General features: G+C 38.3%; 2 protein-coding genes across 2 annotated transcripts; one reads left to right on the forward strand and one right to left on the reverse strand.

The window, feature by feature from the left end:
- Positions 1-679: 679 nt before the first annotated feature.
- LOC131801775 (uncharacterized) lies at positions 680-7,755 on the forward strand. The gene is made up of 3 exons (XM_059120716.1): positions 680-974; positions 7,175-7,373; positions 7,436-7,755. The coding sequence occupies exons 1-3, from the start codon at positions 819-821 to the stop codon at positions 7,753-7,755; spliced, it is 675 nt and encodes a 224-aa protein (XP_058976699.1). The 5' UTR covers positions 680-818.
- A 46-nt stretch (positions 7,756-7,801) lies between these two features.
- On the reverse strand, positions 7,802-11,258 carry LOC101894883 (dynein regulatory complex subunit 2). Its single transcript, XM_059120717.1, has 6 exons — positions 11,103-11,258; positions 10,931-11,044; positions 10,731-10,869; positions 9,958-10,440; positions 9,819-9,904; positions 7,802-8,230 (listed from the first exon to the last, which is right to left on the reverse strand). Exons 1-6 carry the CDS (start codon positions 11,256-11,258, stop codon positions 7,802-7,804), a joined length of 1,407 nt encoding a protein of 468 aa, XP_058976700.1.
- Between the last annotated feature and the right edge of the window lie 4,910 nt (positions 11,259-16,168).

Raw genomic sequence — 16,168 nt, forward strand, 5'->3', positions numbered from 1 at the left:
CCTCCTATCCTCAAAAGACCTTTAGTAGGTCTTTTATCCCCAGAAGACCTTGAGGAGGAGACGAAGAAAAAATAGGAGAAACAAGACGAGGACAAATTTTATAGGAGGTATTCTATAAATAGAAGACCTTTAGAAGGTTTTAATTCTATAGAGGACCTGTAGGACGTCTTCTATGCATAGCATTTTCTGCAGGGTCTTCTATGTATACACCTTTTTCAGATGTCATTCGAAACATTTTAATTGTAATTTGAGAATTTTTCCAATTGTAATTCGTATTATTTCAATTGCAGATTGAATTATTCCATTTGTAATTCGAATTATTTTAATTGAAATTCGAATTATTCCAATTGCAATTCGAATAGTTCGATTTAAAAATCGAAGGAAAAAATTTGAATTAAAAAATTTAATAATTCGAATTACAATTGGAATAATTCGAATTACAAATGGAATAACTCGCATAACAAATAAAATAATTCGAAATGAATCAATTATAACTGAAAAAGGTGTAGACAATTAGAAACCACTTTCAAGAGCCCTTTTCAACCCATTTAAGAGATCTTCTACGTAAAAATTATTTGGCAACTCTTTAATTCTTTTTGGCATTTGGTTCCCATTTTCCTTCAAAATTTAAATAACTTCAAAAAAATTTAAAAACAAAAATTTCAATTCACAAAAAAATGTTTATAAAAATTTCAAGTAATTTTAAATTTGGCAATGAATTAAATAAATTTATAACCCATCATCCTCTCCTGCTACGAAAATTTCAAAATTCTCTGAACTCCAAGTCGAATCGCCGAAATCATCAATGGAAACGTCAAATGGAGTTGAATCAACGGCGTCGCAAAGTCATACCCACATTGGTGTATTTGAATAATCCCTGGACGTATTGGAAGGCCCGGTTCAATTTGATGAAAATGCAAATGTTTTGGGATCGCGAATTTGTCGAAGAGGAATTTATTCGTGGTGCCAAGAAGGTAATTTCAAAGGCGGGCACAATATGTGTTTGGTTGGTTTTTCAAATGAATGACAATTCACAATAGCAATGGGGTAACTGAGAGTGTAAATAATGGGTAGTCACGGTTGTTGAATTGACTAACTTATAGTTTTAGTTAGTCAAGCACACAACCAAGAGTTCTAAAACATAATGTGTTTAGTACGTCGTACAGCCGAATATTGCTTTTGAATGACCACCGAATATTGTAGGCCATAATAATAACACTGTACGACATAAATAATAATTACAAGGAATTATGGGGAAAATCCAGCAGATTATGAAAGTAGAGCTAAAAAAGAAGACACGTTTATCGCCGGTTTTAAAGTTAACATAAAAAACTAAAAATATAGGAGACAAGTTCCCCCAATTTTAAACTTTTGGAAATTTTCGAATTTAGATTCCTCAGAATTCGTGCATTTCAGGTATATAGTGCTTTCGGCAATTTTGCAGATAAAAATACGAGGAATATTTTCAAGCGAGTTAATAATGAGGTCTTTTGGGATTTTGGCATTTGTTTGTAACAGGCAAAAGGAAACGAGATAGACCCATAGTTCCTTTTGATGATCTGCATAGAATCACATTCTGAGTCGATTTATGCATGTCCGTCCGTCTGTCCATGTATTTTTGTAAACAAAGTACAGTTCGCATTTATTGCCCTATCCAGATGAAATTTTGCACAAATCATTTGTTTGGCCCAAGGACGAACCCTATTGAAATTGGAGAAAATTTAGATATAGCTCCCATATATATCTTCATCCGATTTGCCTTTTATTGTGCACCAAACTTGTAATATCAATCCGAAATTGCCAAATTTGAACGAAATCGGTTCAGATATGGCTATAGCTCCCATATATATTGTTCATCCGATTTGTTATTTTTGTCCTCCGCAGCCGTAATATGCACTCTGTATCAACATTATTTGGGGAAATGTATCAAATACAGCTCAGAAATACATTTGCTAAATATTTTCGAGATCGGTTCCGATTTGGATATAGCTCCCATATATAACTTCGTCCGATTTATTGTACACCAAATGTCTAATATTTGCCCAAATAGGATGGAATTGGGAACATGCGACCGAATTGAGTCTAGGAGCCAGTATGCCAAATTTGGTGAAGATCGGTTCAGATATAGCTATAGCTCCCAAATATATTGTTCATCCGATTTGTTGTATTTATTAGCCACAGCCGTAATATGCACTCCGTAACAACGTTATTCAGGGAAATATATCAAATACAGCTCAGAAATATCTTTGCCAAATTTTATCGAGATCGGTTCCGATTTGGATATAGCTCCCATATATATCTTTATCTGATTTCAAATTAATTTTGCACCAAATGGGCAATACAATTCCGAATTTTAAAGATAAAAATGCTTCGGCATATTTAGTCCTTTGAAATTTAAATTATAATCATAGCGTGTATTAAATTCTCCCATAAAAACTTTTAATTGTTATGTGAAACTCTACTAAATAAGCAAAGTGGTGTAGGATATCATAAATGTTGAGAATTGAATCAAATATTGTACTTTAGCATAAAACACTTTGTCCAATATTATTAACATAATCTTAATAGGCTTTGATATCAATATGTTTGTTGTCAAATATGTATTCTCAGTTTTTTTCAGTTCAATAAACGAATTCAATTATAACAGGTTATGGGCCTTAGTCACGTTTGAAAAAAATATTCGGCAAAACAAAATAGATACATTTTTTAATATTGAAAACTAGTGACGTTTGTGAAAAAAAATTAAAATGGCTGGTAATAACATAGCTTTTCCGCTAGAAAGATTGCGTGGACGCGAAAACTTTGATGTTTGGAAGAGGCAAGCGCAATCATATCTGGTCATTAAAGGGTGCTGGAAGGCATGTGTTGATAATACCGCTGATGCTGAATTGAATGCGAGAGCTTTAGCCGAGATAACATTGATGATTGAACCAGACAATTACGGCCACATTGCAACTTCAACTACCGCGAAAAATGCCTGGAGTGCATTGATGAATGCGTACGAAGATACGGGCCTTACCAGAAAAGTTGAATTGCTGAAGCAATTTGTGAACATCAAGCTACAGAACTATGGATCCATTCAGGAATACGTCAATGACATCGTTATAGTGGCTATTAAAGTGAAAAATGCTGGCTTAAACATTGACGATGAGTTGACTGCATCTCTAATGTTAGCTGGATTAACGGATGACTTTAAACCGCTTGTGATGGCCGTGGAAAATACCAAGGAGAAATTGACGGTGGATAAGGTGAAGAATGTTCTACTTCAAGATGCGAAATTCGATCGAGCTCCAGAAAAAGAATCGGCGTTACAATCTAAAGGTATCAAGAAAGGTAAGAAGCAAATCAAATGCTACAATTGCAGTGGACTTGGACACATCTCAAGAAATTGTCCCAGCAAATTGAAGCCAAATGACAATGGAGCTACAAGGAAGCATGAAAAGAAGTCGGATGTTTTATTTGCTACAACTACCGATGTGAGCGCGTGTGCAAAAGCTACGGAATCCACTTCAAGTTCAGATTGTTTAAATGCCTGGTACGTTGATAGTGGAGCAAGCAACCACATGACGAATGAGAAGAACCACATGTACAACATCCGTGATGTTTTTAATAAAAAGGTGATTATTGCGAATAAGCATGAACTCGTAGTGGACTCCATTGGATATGTTGATATTGAAGTTGGCTCTGGAAAAAATAAGAGATGTGTTACAATCAAAGACGTGGAGTATGTTCCAGATTTGTGTACCAACTTACTCTCCGTTCGACAAATGGCTAAGAATGGAAAAAGGGTGACTTTTGAAGGTGAAAAATGCCGCATTTCTGATAAAAATGGACGTGTTATAGCAACGGCAACTGCGCAGAATCAATTGTACCGGTTAGAATGCAATTCGAAAGAGGAAAAGGGTAAAGCTTTTACCATGGCCAATGATTTCAATTTGTGGCACCGAAGGATGGGGCATATCTGTAATGCGAAACTGGGTGATGTCAAGAGCGCAAATGTTGGCATAAATTTTGGCAAAGAATGTTCTGAACCATGTGTTGTCTGCGTGAAGGGAAAGCAAACCCGAAAAGTGAGTAGAGAAGTCGGTACTCAAGCCAAAGAGCTATTGGAAATTATTCATTCGGATGTTGTTGGTCCACTAAAAGAAAGTTCGTTCTCGGGAGCTCGTTTTTTGTTGACATTTGTGGATGACTACTCAAGAAAACTGTTTGTCTATCCAATCAAGAAAAAGTCTGAGGTATTTCCGAAATTTTTAGAATTCAAGGCTTTAGTGGAAAACCAGTGTTCTAAAAAAATCAAGATTCTACGATCGGATAATGGGGGTGAGTACACCGGCAAACATTTTTCTGAATTCTTGAAAAAAAGTGGAATAATACATCAAAAAACATGTCCATATACACCCGAGCAAAATGGTGTAGCCGAGCGAATAAATAGGACGATTATAGAAAGGGTAAGATGTATGCTTATCGACAGTGGATTAGATCAACGTTTTTGGGCAGAAGCTGCTTCTACCGCATCGTACTTGATAAATAGAGTGCCATGCCGAGGAAATGAAGGATGTCCCGAAGAACTATGGTCGGGTCGAAAACCAAATTTGAAGCATCTTAGAGTCTTCGGATGTCCAGCTTTGGTCCATGTACCAAAACAACGAAGATCTAAAATTGATCCAAAGTCATTAGAATGTATCATGGTTGGATACAGCACGGAAAGTAAAGCGTATCGATTATTTGATCCAAGTGATCAAAAAATAATTGTTAGCCGTGACGTGGTATTTCTTGAAAATGTTCACTCAAACATTGAAACGCCATCTTCTAATCTGTACAATCCTTTGCTAATTCAATCTCCAGATGAAGAAATGGATAATGTTTTGAACCAAACAGTGAATAATGTATCAACGAATATGGAGTCAACCGAATTGGATGGCAATAATGTAATTCAAAATGAGCCTCGTAGTGATTCTGAAACTGATAGTGAGTTTTTGGATTCAGAATGTTTTGATAACAATGGCTATGTGGACCCAAATGATGAAGAATGGGAACCAAATCAATGTAATTCACGACCAATACCAACGTCTGAAAATATTAGAAGATCAGAAAGGATAGCAAACCGTAATCAACGATCAACGGCATTTTCTGCAATAGAATATGTTTCTTCAGACCCCCAGACTATAAAACAGGCAATGTCGTCTGAAGATTCTGAACATTGGAAAAAAGCCATGCAAGATGAAATGAATTCTTTGAAAGTCAATAATACTTGGACTTTGGTTCAACTTCCTGAAGGATGCAAAGCTCTGAAGTCAAAATGGGTGTTCAAGACCAAGCAAGATTCCAATGGAAACACGTTGCGATGGAAAGCAAGACTAGTCGCAAAGGGATTTACACAGACTGAAGGTATCGATTATATGGAAACATTCTCTCCAGTTGTTCGGTATGAATCAATAAGGTATTTAGCAGCATTGGCAGCAAAATATGACATGAAGATTCATCAGATGGATGCCGTTAGCGCTTATTTAAACGGGATTTTAAAAGAAACCATATATATGGAACAACCCGAAGGTTTCCGTGATGCTTCTAATAAAGTCTGTAAGCTTAACAGATCCATATACGGCTTGAAACAATCTGGGAGAGTATGGAATGAAACCATAAACAAGGAACTTATCGATATGGGTTTTGTACAAGGAGAAGTGGATCAATGCGTATATTCAAAGGTGACAGATGAAAAGAAGATTTATATTGCAATATACGTAGATGATGTAATTATATTCTCCAATGACGAAAACGAAATAAATTCTGTCAAGAATACACTTTCAAGAACATTTAAAATGAAAGACATGGGGGAAGTGTCTAATGTTCTTGGTATGACAATATCCCGAACTGAAGATGGAATCAAAATTGATCAGTCTAAGTACATATCAGATGTATTGACACGTTTCGGAATGAATGACTGTAACCCTTCCTCAACTCCAATGGACTATAATAAGAAGTTATACGAAAGTATGTCCCCTAAAACCGAAGTTGAAAAGGAAAAAAATGTCGAAAACACCGTATATGGAAGCTATTGGGTGCTTGTTGTACGCTGCTCAGGTTTCGCGCCCTGATATATACTATGCTGTGAATATCCTGAGCCGATTCGGAATAAATCCTGGTAGAGCGCATTGGGAAGCTGTAAAAAGAATAATGCGTTATCTCAAAGGAACTATAGAACAAGGGCTCATCTATAAGAAAAATTTAGAAGAAGATATTACCGGCTATTGCGATGCAGATTGGGCTGGAAGTTTGGACGACCGCCATTCGACAACTGGTTATGTCTTTATTTTTCAATCAGCAGCAATATCCTGGTCCACAAAAAGACAAAAAACGGTGGCACTATCTTCAACGGAAGCTGAGTTCATGGCAATAACTGCAGCTATACAGGAGTCTGTTTGGTTGAAACGACTAGAAAAAGAACTCAATCCCAACAACAATGTCAACATGGTTTTGTATTGTGATAACAAAGGAGCTATACAAGTGGCTACAAATAACAAGTATTCGTCAAGGACAAAGCATGTGGATATTAAAGCCAAATTTATCAAACAGAAAATTGACAACAATGAAATATCTTTGAAGTATCTTTCAACAAAAGAAATGGTTGCTGACGTTTTTACCAAGGCAGTAACTCCACAGAAGTTGGAATATTTTAAAGGAGTTTTTGGCATTGCTTAGTTTCCAACTTGTATTGTTTTGTAATTATAATGTAAGAAATATTTAATTCAGGTAGAGTGTTGAGAATTGAATCAAATATTGTACTTTAGCATAAAACACTTTGTCCAATATTATTAACATAATCTTAATAGGCTTTGATATCAATATGTTTGTTGTCAAATATGTATTCTCAGTTTTTTTCAGTTCAATAAACGAATTCAATTATAACAATAAAGTCGGCGCAGCCCGACTTTAGGACTTTCTTTACTGGTTTATTTTTTTTTGTCGCACAGTGTTGTCATCTCATACAATATTCGGAGAAATATTCGACTGTATAGAGTAGTAAACACTCTGAAAATATGACATAAAAATAATTCGGTACGAATATCTCAAATTAAATTCGGTGATACCGAATGCTTTTTCACTTGGCTTTCTTTGATTTCTATACTAACCATTTCAATAATCTCTCCAAAAATATATTGCCTACTTTCAGGCGGCGGTGGTTTTAACCGACATAATACGCAATCAAAACTTGACCAGCATTAGTAAATTCACCACACCCTTGGGATATCAACAAATCACGCGAGACATGATGCTCTCAAGGGATGATGTGCGACTGAAGTTGGTGCGATTTGATACCGAACACATACGAAGGGCCATACCAATGAAGGTGGTTACGAAAGTTAATTATGGTAAGATCAACAAATGTTTAATAGAAAAATAATCCATGAAGTTATCTCTCCTTTGAAAATAGGTCGCAAATACTGTTTCATTGACATGATGTTTGTGGGCCTACGAAATACCAAAGATTTCGATTCCATAGAAGAACTTGTCGAAGTCAATCGAATTTTGCAATTTCTGGATGCAGATTTGCGTCTAACACAAGAAGTCATCTCCACACCCCATCGCATTATATTTGCCGAAATTTTTATACGATTTCGCCGAGATTGTTCCGAGAATTCGCTGGAATATTATCACCAACATCCCAGTCGCTTTGCACACGAAAAAGATTGGGCTGTGGGTTTTTATAAAATTCTCTCCTTTGATGTTTTCCATTTCAATCCAAAAACATAAAATGTGTATTTTTTATAAAAAAAATATTTTTAAAAATAGTGAAGATCTAAGATTTCTTGAAACCAGGACATTGAGGTTCTTCCTCCAGCACACATTGAACATGTAAAGCCTTACGCAAATCCTCAACATTATCTGTTTTACTAAGGGATTTGATTTTTTCGATATAAATTTGATTCTCCTGGAGCAGTTCTTGTTTCCGTTTTTCCAATATGATGGCCTGAGCCTCGGCAATCGATTGGCGCTGCCAAAAATTTTGCATCAGTTCAATTTGTCTTTTCAACTCATCTTCATTTAAATCTACATGGGATTGAAGATCGATGGTTTGAAGTACGAAATCTTCCTGTGGTATATCTGCGGATTCCATTTCACGAAAGTCTCCCCAGGGAACTACTTTTTCCGATTCGGTTTGAAGTTTGCGACAATTTGCTGCAAGGGAGAGTAAGAGATCGCCATATTTTTGCAGTTTCTGATAGTCCTAGAAAGAGAAAGAAAGATTATCTCAATTTATTCTAACGGGAGGAGAATTGAAGAGAAATTAAAAAGAGGGAGAGAGAGATATTAATAGATAAGCAAGGCGAGACATGAACTGGATGGAAAGTATTTTTTCCTGGTAGAGGTTATAAATTTGGCTGAAAGCCAGGAAGCCTTTATCGTCGAGCTGAAGGTCAGGGTCAGACAGCCTTTATAGGCGAGCAGAAGGTCCAGGAGTCCTTATAGACGAGCTGAAGGTCAGGGAGACGTTATAGACCAGCTGAAGGTCAGAGAGCCTTAAGAGATGAGCTGAAGGTCAGGGAGCCTTTATACGTATTCTGAGGGTCAGACAGCCTTTATAGGCTAGCTGGCGGTCAGGGAGTCCTTATAGACGATCTGAAGGTCAGGGAGACGTTATAGAGCTGAAGGTCAGAGAGCCTTTATAGGTGAGCTAAAGGTCAGAGAGTCTATATAGGCGAGCTGAAGGTCAGGGAGTCTATATAGGCGAGCTGAAGGTCAGGGAGTCTATATAGGCGAGCTGAAGGTCAGGGAGTCTATATAAGCGAGCTGAAGGTCAGGAAGTCTATATCGGCGAGCTGAAGGTCAGGAAGTCTATATAGGCGAGCTGAAGGTCAGGGAGTCTATATAGGCGAGCTGAAGGTCAGGGAGTCTTTATAGGCGAGCTGAAGGTCAGTGGGCCTTCATAGACCAGCTGAAAGGTCAGTGGGCCTTCATAGACCAGCTGAAAGGTCAGTGGGTCTCCATAGACCAGCTAGAAGGTCAGTGGGTTTCCATAGAGCAGCTGACGGCCGGATGGGCTCTATAGACCTGCTGAAGGCTGGATGGTCTTCATAGACCAGCTGAAGGCCGGATGATCAATATAGACCACCTGAAGACCGGATGATCTCCATAGACTTACTGAAAGCCCGATGGTCTTCATAGACCAGCTGAAGGCCGGATGATCAATATAGACCAGTGGAAGGCCGGATGGTCTCTATAGACCAGCTGAAGGCCGGATGGTCTCTATAGACCAGTGGAAGGCCGGATGATCTCTATAGACCAGTGGAAGGCCGCATGGTCTCTACAGACCATTGGAAGGCCGCATGGTCTCTATAAACCAGTGGAAGGCCGGATGGTCTCTATAGACAAGTGGAAGGCCGGATGGTCTCTATAGACAAGTGGAAGGCCGGATGGTCTCTATAGACCAGTGGAAGGCCGGATGGTCTATATAGACTAGCTGATAGCCCAGCGGTCTATATAGACTAGCTGATAGCCCAGCGGTCTATATAGACTAGCTGATAGCCCAGCGGTCTATATAGACTAGCTAATAGCCCAGCGGTCTATACAGACTAGCTGATAGCCCAGCGGTCTATATAGATCAGTTGAAGGCCAGACAGTTTATACAGACAAGTTGAACGTCAGGCGGTCTATATAGGCCAATTAATGCCCTGACGGTCTTCATCGACAAGCTGAGGGCCGGACTGTCTATGTAGACGAGATGAAGACCTAGACGGTATATATAGACCAGTTGAATACCATGCGGCCTATATAAGCTTAGATCGTTCTCGGGGGAATCAATGGCTTGCACTCACCTTTGAAATCCCATAACACTCGCTGGTTACAATTTTCAACTTATCATGCATATCCGAAGCGTTCCGCTGCATTCTCTCTTCAATTTCTTTACGCAAGTCCAAAAATATTTTTGTTCCAATTTTAAATCGTTGATTTTGCGCTGAGCTTCCGCTTCTTCATTCACAATTTCGTCCCGCAAATCTTCATGTTGGCGTCCAAACTTCCTTTCCGTATCATTCAATTTTTTCGATTCCACCACAAATGTTCTCTGGCGTTCCACTAACGTTCTGACCCTTTCATCCTTATGCGGATCCAGTGAGGCATTTCGTATCGTATCCAAAAATTGCAATAATTGTTTGTGTAACTTTTGCATTTTCTTTGCAGTGGCATCACGTAGGATATAGCGCTTTTCAATTTCCGTATTGACCTGGTCATTTCGTTTGTCGAGGTAAATTTCGAAATCTTCGCGTAGGGTTTCGGCAGTTACGAGATTTGTGGCATGCATAATATTTTCACAGTTTCGCTGGTAGCTGTCCTCAATTTGCTTCTTTTCTTCGGTTTCATTGTAAAAGTCGAGGAGTACTTCGACTGCCTGGTCTTCGTAGTGGAGTTTGGCGACATTTTGAAATACCTTAAAAATGTCTGAAAAAAAGGAATTTATCATTTCGGCCTGACTGCAGGTCAGCGCGTCACCCTAGCTGAAGATCAACAAAAGACGTGCTGAAGATCTAGCTGTCAGTTGATTTGTGTAGATCCACCGGACCTCCAGCTGGTCTATATAGACCGTCTGGCCTCCAGCTGGTCTATATAGCCCATCTGACCTTCAGCTGGTCTATATAGCCCCCTGACCTTTAGCTGCTCTTTAAAGCGCATCTGACCTTCTGCTGGTCTATGGAGACCATCTGACCTTCTACTGGTCTAATATTCCTTACCACTCAAATAGTCCATAATCTTCAATTGCATTCCAAAGTTGCGTTTGTGCATCTCCTCCGTTTCCCTGATTTCCTCAAGAATTAAGGCAATTTTATCATCCTTTTGGGTTAGGACCCGATTGGTTTTAGCTTCCCAGGACTACATGAGGTACACCTTTTTAGAATAATTTTTTAATAGGGGTATCTCATGTAGGACTTACCTGCAACTCCTCTTGCATTTGCACCAATTTGATTTGCCTACACATGTCCGTCCATTCCTCCTGACCACGCAACGAACTTTGTTTGGCCAATGCCAATTCGCGTCTCAAGTTGTCCTTGAAAAGGATATCTTGGAGTTATGGTTGTTGGAGAAAATCTAATTTTCCAACTTACATACATTTCCATTTTGCGGAACTCAATTTCGGCCTTCATTTTCCGTTCCCTTTTCTCGGCCTTGGTGAGGCGTTTCTTTTTGGGTGTTTCTGGCGGTGGAGATTCTTCATCGGTTATGTAGTCCACATAAGTCACCGAGGGCTTGGATGTGGCCATTTTGCTGGGAAGAGAGAAAGATATTTTAGAAAATATGAAAGGGTTCGAACTTATTTTATTTTTTTGTAGAATATGACAATTCTCCTACACAGTAGAACCTAGAGTAGAACTTCCCTAATTCAATTAGACGTGGTAGCTGAAGGTCAGATGGTCTATAAAAACAATTTGAGCATCAGCTGGTCTATAGAGACCCACTGACCATTAGCTGGTCTATAGAGACCCACTGACCATCAGCTGGTCTATAGGGATCATCCGGCCTTCAGCTGGTCTATAGAGACCACCGGGCCTCCAGCTGGTCTATAAAGATCATCATCATTTAGGGAGTTATAGCCATTTTAAATAATGCATTTTTCATTTGTTAAAAAGTAGGTTCCCCTGTATTTTCCGCCAAATACGTCAACTGTTTATTTCTTTGGCGATAATACCTGGCCACCATAAAACATAAAATAACCGATCAATGTCGTTTTAATCGGTGTTAAATCGAAAATTTGTAGTTTCATTAAATTGCTACTGTGGTGTTATTGGCAACAACGACAACAACAAAAAGCCACCCAAACAAAAGATAAACCACAAGCGGATCATAAAACAAAACTGCTCTACATTGAAATTTTTGTGGAGCAAAAGGAAAACTTCCAACGTTCGACAAGTGGATTCTAGATCCCGGTAGCAGCGGAGAAAAAATTGTCGTGCGATCAACTGGCTGGGGCTTGCTGTCTCTGCCATCTAACGTTACTTTTGTAAACGCTCAACGAGCGCAAATAAGTGAAACCGAATTTTTTCGACTAGTTTTGAATTTCGAAAGCGGCGGCAGCAAAAAACAGCTGTAGATTGGCTGCAGAGTTGAAAACAGAGATTAGCAGTAGCTTGTGCTGGTTTGTTGCGGGCGATGCTTCTGCTCTGTTAATACAAATTGCGACGTCGCTTCGCACGCTTGCAATAAACGTTAAACGCTTGTCAGGCAGGCAGCTGCCAGTGAGCCAACCCAACCAGCCAGCCTGCCAGTTGGTGCGAACCAGCAACGCACTTCAACTCTCAGTCGTTGACGGTGACTCGCAAGCTTAGGACGGTATTGATTTTTAAGCGAAAAAACGTGATTTTATTTTCAAAATTCAAGTAAGTGTTGGACAAATCGACCGACCGATCAACCAGCAACTCCAACAGTAATACCACAAAAAATAGAAAAAAGAAAAAAACCGATACAAGCGGTTTGTGCTCTAACGTTCGCCAACATCAAAAAGCAAGAAACCGCCATCAACTATCATTTTTCGAGAAAGTCTCTGTGTGTGTGTGTTAAATCAGGAACTTGTAGTATTACCAACAACAATAGTAAAAAATAATAACAGTCCCACCTCCCAGATCGATCGATCCATTGACTGACTGGTAGAATTGCAGCAGCTCTTTCAAGGTAAACAAGAAACGAAAAAAATGCACTGCCCGTCACTGGGTATTACTTTTGTGTAAAGAGCAAACCACTTTTATTTGCCGATTTCCTTATAAAAAAAAAAAATCTTTAAAACAAAGTAACTAAATTTAAATTAACAACATGTTCTGGTGGTTGAAGTTATTTAAAACCAAAACTAATTTGCATCAACAACTGGTTTTGAAAATGTTTTGAGTTTTGCAACTAAATAATAATTCGAAAAAATAAGTGGAAATGAAAGACAAACGGTTTATGGGCCAGAAACCAAATATTCCATTGTTGTGTTTGTATGGGTGAGAAAGTCCTTGCAGATCCTTTTTAGAAATTCGACCCGCAAAATATTTAAAAATTTATTATCATGCCATCAGCCTTATAGCTATCATCCAATAATATGCCTCATCGAAATAACTGTTCTCTCTTTGGACGACATCCGTTTCAGGACATTTGGAGTCGATCTAACGGTGTCCATCCATCTGGCAAACAGATTGTCTTGCTGGCTGGTATACACCATAACCATCGAAGGGATTATGCGATTCGTTAGAAATTTGCTACATGGTAATACTTTTACCAATCTTAGATCGAGTTTGAAGATATGCAATATCGGAACACTTCTTCTGGGACCTCTCCCCGAAAAGCTTAAACAGTTTCACCGAACTAGCGGTGTACCTTTAAGTACCTCCCCCACAAAAGGCTTAAATTTTTGAATAATCAAACACTTATAAAATATGAAATAAAAGCCTAGACTTGGTTTGACCCACACAAGATCTGGTGTAAAAATAGAATATAGCAGATCTCTTCTTCTAGTTACGTCCCCAGAAATTACCAAATTTCTGAATAATTATAAGTCTCATAAAATGTTACACCCTTTTCGGATTAATATTTCTTGGAATCCTAAAATGTAAAGTGTCTTCGGCAATATTGCTGATAAAAACACGAGGATTATCTTGTTGAACCTCCAAGGGTATTAGTGAAATATCTGACAGACTGACTGACCGACTGCGAATCAACTCCCAGACGAAACGGCTAGAATCTTGAAATTTTGCACCAGGTCAGTCTTGGGGAGAAGACGCGTGACAAGGCTTAATTTTTGGAAATTCATACTAAAAGGGTACGTCAAGTACGAAATGTACTCAAAAATTAATACTTTGTTTTGGGCAAACGGAATGAACCAGAATTGAAATTTGGAATGAGACTCACTGATGGAGAGCAGAATAGATATACCAAAGGGTTGTTGGAAATTCAAACTTTAAGGTTACGAAATGTACTAAAAATGGTACTAAACTTCTAAAATGGCACCAATTTGGTGGTATTATGTGAGCGGCTATAGCATAGAATTTGAAATTTGGTAGGACAATCAAGGTTTGGAAAGTAAAGTTGACGAATGAATTTGGTTTTTGGAAATGTGTACTAAGTGAAAAGTACTAAATGGTTTTAAATTTGGTATTGGGTGAAGTATGAAATTGTGGGGAGGTACCAGAAGAAATGGTCCAATCCCTAACATCTTTATAACAGATCTTGTGCTGATAGAAAGATTGAGATGAGCCAAGTCTGAATGAAATTGGATGTTAATTTCGTGTTGAGCTCCATGGATATTAAAAAGGTTGACTCATTGTGGGGGAGGTACCAGAAGGAGTGGAACGATATATTCTACCCTTACAGCGAATTTTGTGTTAGTAGAGATAATTGGATGTGAGAAACGTGAAGAGAACGGACTATACAATTATTTTGGTTATTCAAAACTTTGACCCTTTGTGGGGGAGGTAACAGAAGAAATGGTCCGATCTCTACCTTTTTTTAACAGATCCTGTGTTGATGGGAATAATCAAATGTGCCAAGTCTAAATGGAATAGAATCTTTATTACGCGGTTTATGAGTTTCATGGATATTTCGACCTTTTGTGGGGAAGGTACTGAAAGGAGCGAACCGATATATACCATCTTAGCACCAGACCTTGATAAAATTATTGGGATGTGTGAAATTTGAAGACAACCGGACTCTTTCATCAGATTTTTTAAGAGTTGTAATTATTTAACATTACAAAGTTAGAGCAAAAACAAATGGTCCTTTCTCTCTCTGTGCAGTAAAACATTTTCTTTGAAAATGTCGACCTTTTGTGTGGGAGGTACCGGAAGGAGTGTACCGACATTGCCCATCTCCGAACTCTACGTTTGATGATAATATTAAGATGTACCAAGTTTGGACCAAATCGGATACTGCCTTCGAGAGTTGTAGGGCGCACCAGCCAGCCACACAGACGGATCGACGGACGGACATCGTTAGATCGAAACGGATTTGTTCCAAAGAGACCTAGGGTTATTTCGATGAGGCACGTTTTGGCCGTATCAAATTATATATAACCTCTTTAGCCAGATGGCTGTCCAAATCCAGTTAATAAATACAAGTTAGCTGACCCGATCCACCTTTATCTGCCCGTAGTCTTAATATCCGTACTTGTAAATTCTGACTTTACTCTTGGGAAAATTTTGTTATTAATTTATATTCATTTAGTACATATCGTTCACTATATATTAAGAATTTTTAAATCTACCTTCTTATCTAAAAGCTACACACAAAGTGATCCTAATACCAAACTTGTCGGACATCTGACTTTTGGGTTGCTAAGATGACCAAATACAGAATCTTGCGAAATTTCAGCTCTCTATCTTCATATTTTCAATGCAGTTCAGCAAATTAGCCCAAATCTTTGAATGGCTGAACTTCATTGAAAGTATAAGAAAGTGTGCTAAAATTTTGCACAAATATCGCACAAATATCGATGATCCGGACTTAGATCAAGTTCGAAGATGATTTGTATAGGTTCACTATTGCCTTACAACATTTAAAGCAATTACATTGAGAAATGTGGCTAAAAGAACTATACTAAAAAATACTTTCCCCTCCGTATAAAGTAATGCATCTGGTGATCTGGTGATGCCTCTGGTTCCACTGTTTCTTACAGGCCCCAAAACAACGGTGTCTACCGACAATTTTCAAAGAAATTTCTTAAAGTTGAGAATTGATGGGTCCACGATATTGTAGCCTTCATATAACGATGCCTCCCGAAATTAGGTATTTTAATAATTTCTATACCTGATTTTTTGCCTATCCTCCAAAATGTACACCATAATTGAGTTCCACAAAAATGCCGTGTTTCGTTTTGGTTTAATACTGCGTACGCTCTTTTTATTGCGGCAATTGAACTTTGGCCATAAATTTTAGGAAATTTTTGACCTAATATTGTGATTATCGTATCGCTTTAGCCGAAGAATTTTTCAGATATCAATACTCAAAAAAGCGTGGCCTTAGAAAACAGCAACACAAAAAAGGGGGCCACACATTTTGGAGGTATATACTTTTCAAAATGTTGTCCTCACTCTGCAGCAATATTTCCATTACAAATGCTAATCAACATCTGTTATTCTCAAAAGATATGAACTAGAGATTTTGTTATCGTTATTGCCCCTGCAATTACCCATTCACCATATGTATA

The sequence above is a fragment of the Musca domestica genome, unplaced genomic scaffold (assembly GCF_030504385.1).
Source record: "Musca domestica strain aabys unplaced genomic scaffold, Musca_domestica.polishedcontigs.V.1.1 171, whole genome shotgun sequence".
NCBI classification, from domain to species: domain Eukaryota; kingdom Metazoa; phylum Arthropoda; class Insecta; order Diptera; family Muscidae; genus Musca; species Musca domestica.

Bases quoted from the DNA above. Each gene is read 5' to 3' on its own strand.
- LOC131801775 (XM_059120716.1), top strand. From the start codon at position 819: ATGGAGTTGAATCAACGGCGTCGCAAAGTCATACCCACATTGGTGTAT. The intron at 975-7,174 runs GTAATTTCAAAG...GCCTACTTTCAG, and splicing joins TTATTCGTGGTGCCAAGAAG to GCGGCGGTGGTTTTAACCGA. The intron at 7,374-7,435 runs GTAAGATCAACA...CTTTGAAAATAG, and splicing joins GGTTACGAAAGTTAATTATG to GTCGCAAATACTGTTTCATT.
- LOC101894883 (XM_059120717.1), bottom strand. From the start codon at position 11,258: ATGGCCACATCCAAGCCCTCGGTGACTTATGTGGACTACATAACCGAT. The intron at 10,870-10,930 runs GTAAGTCCTACA...TACCTCATGTAG, and splicing joins AAATGCAAGAGGAGTTGCAG to TCCTGGGAAGCTAAAACCAA. The intron at 9,905-9,957 runs GCAAAATCAACG...ACTTGCGTAAAG, and splicing joins TGAAGAAGCGGAAGCTCAGC to AAATTGAAGAGAGAATGCAG.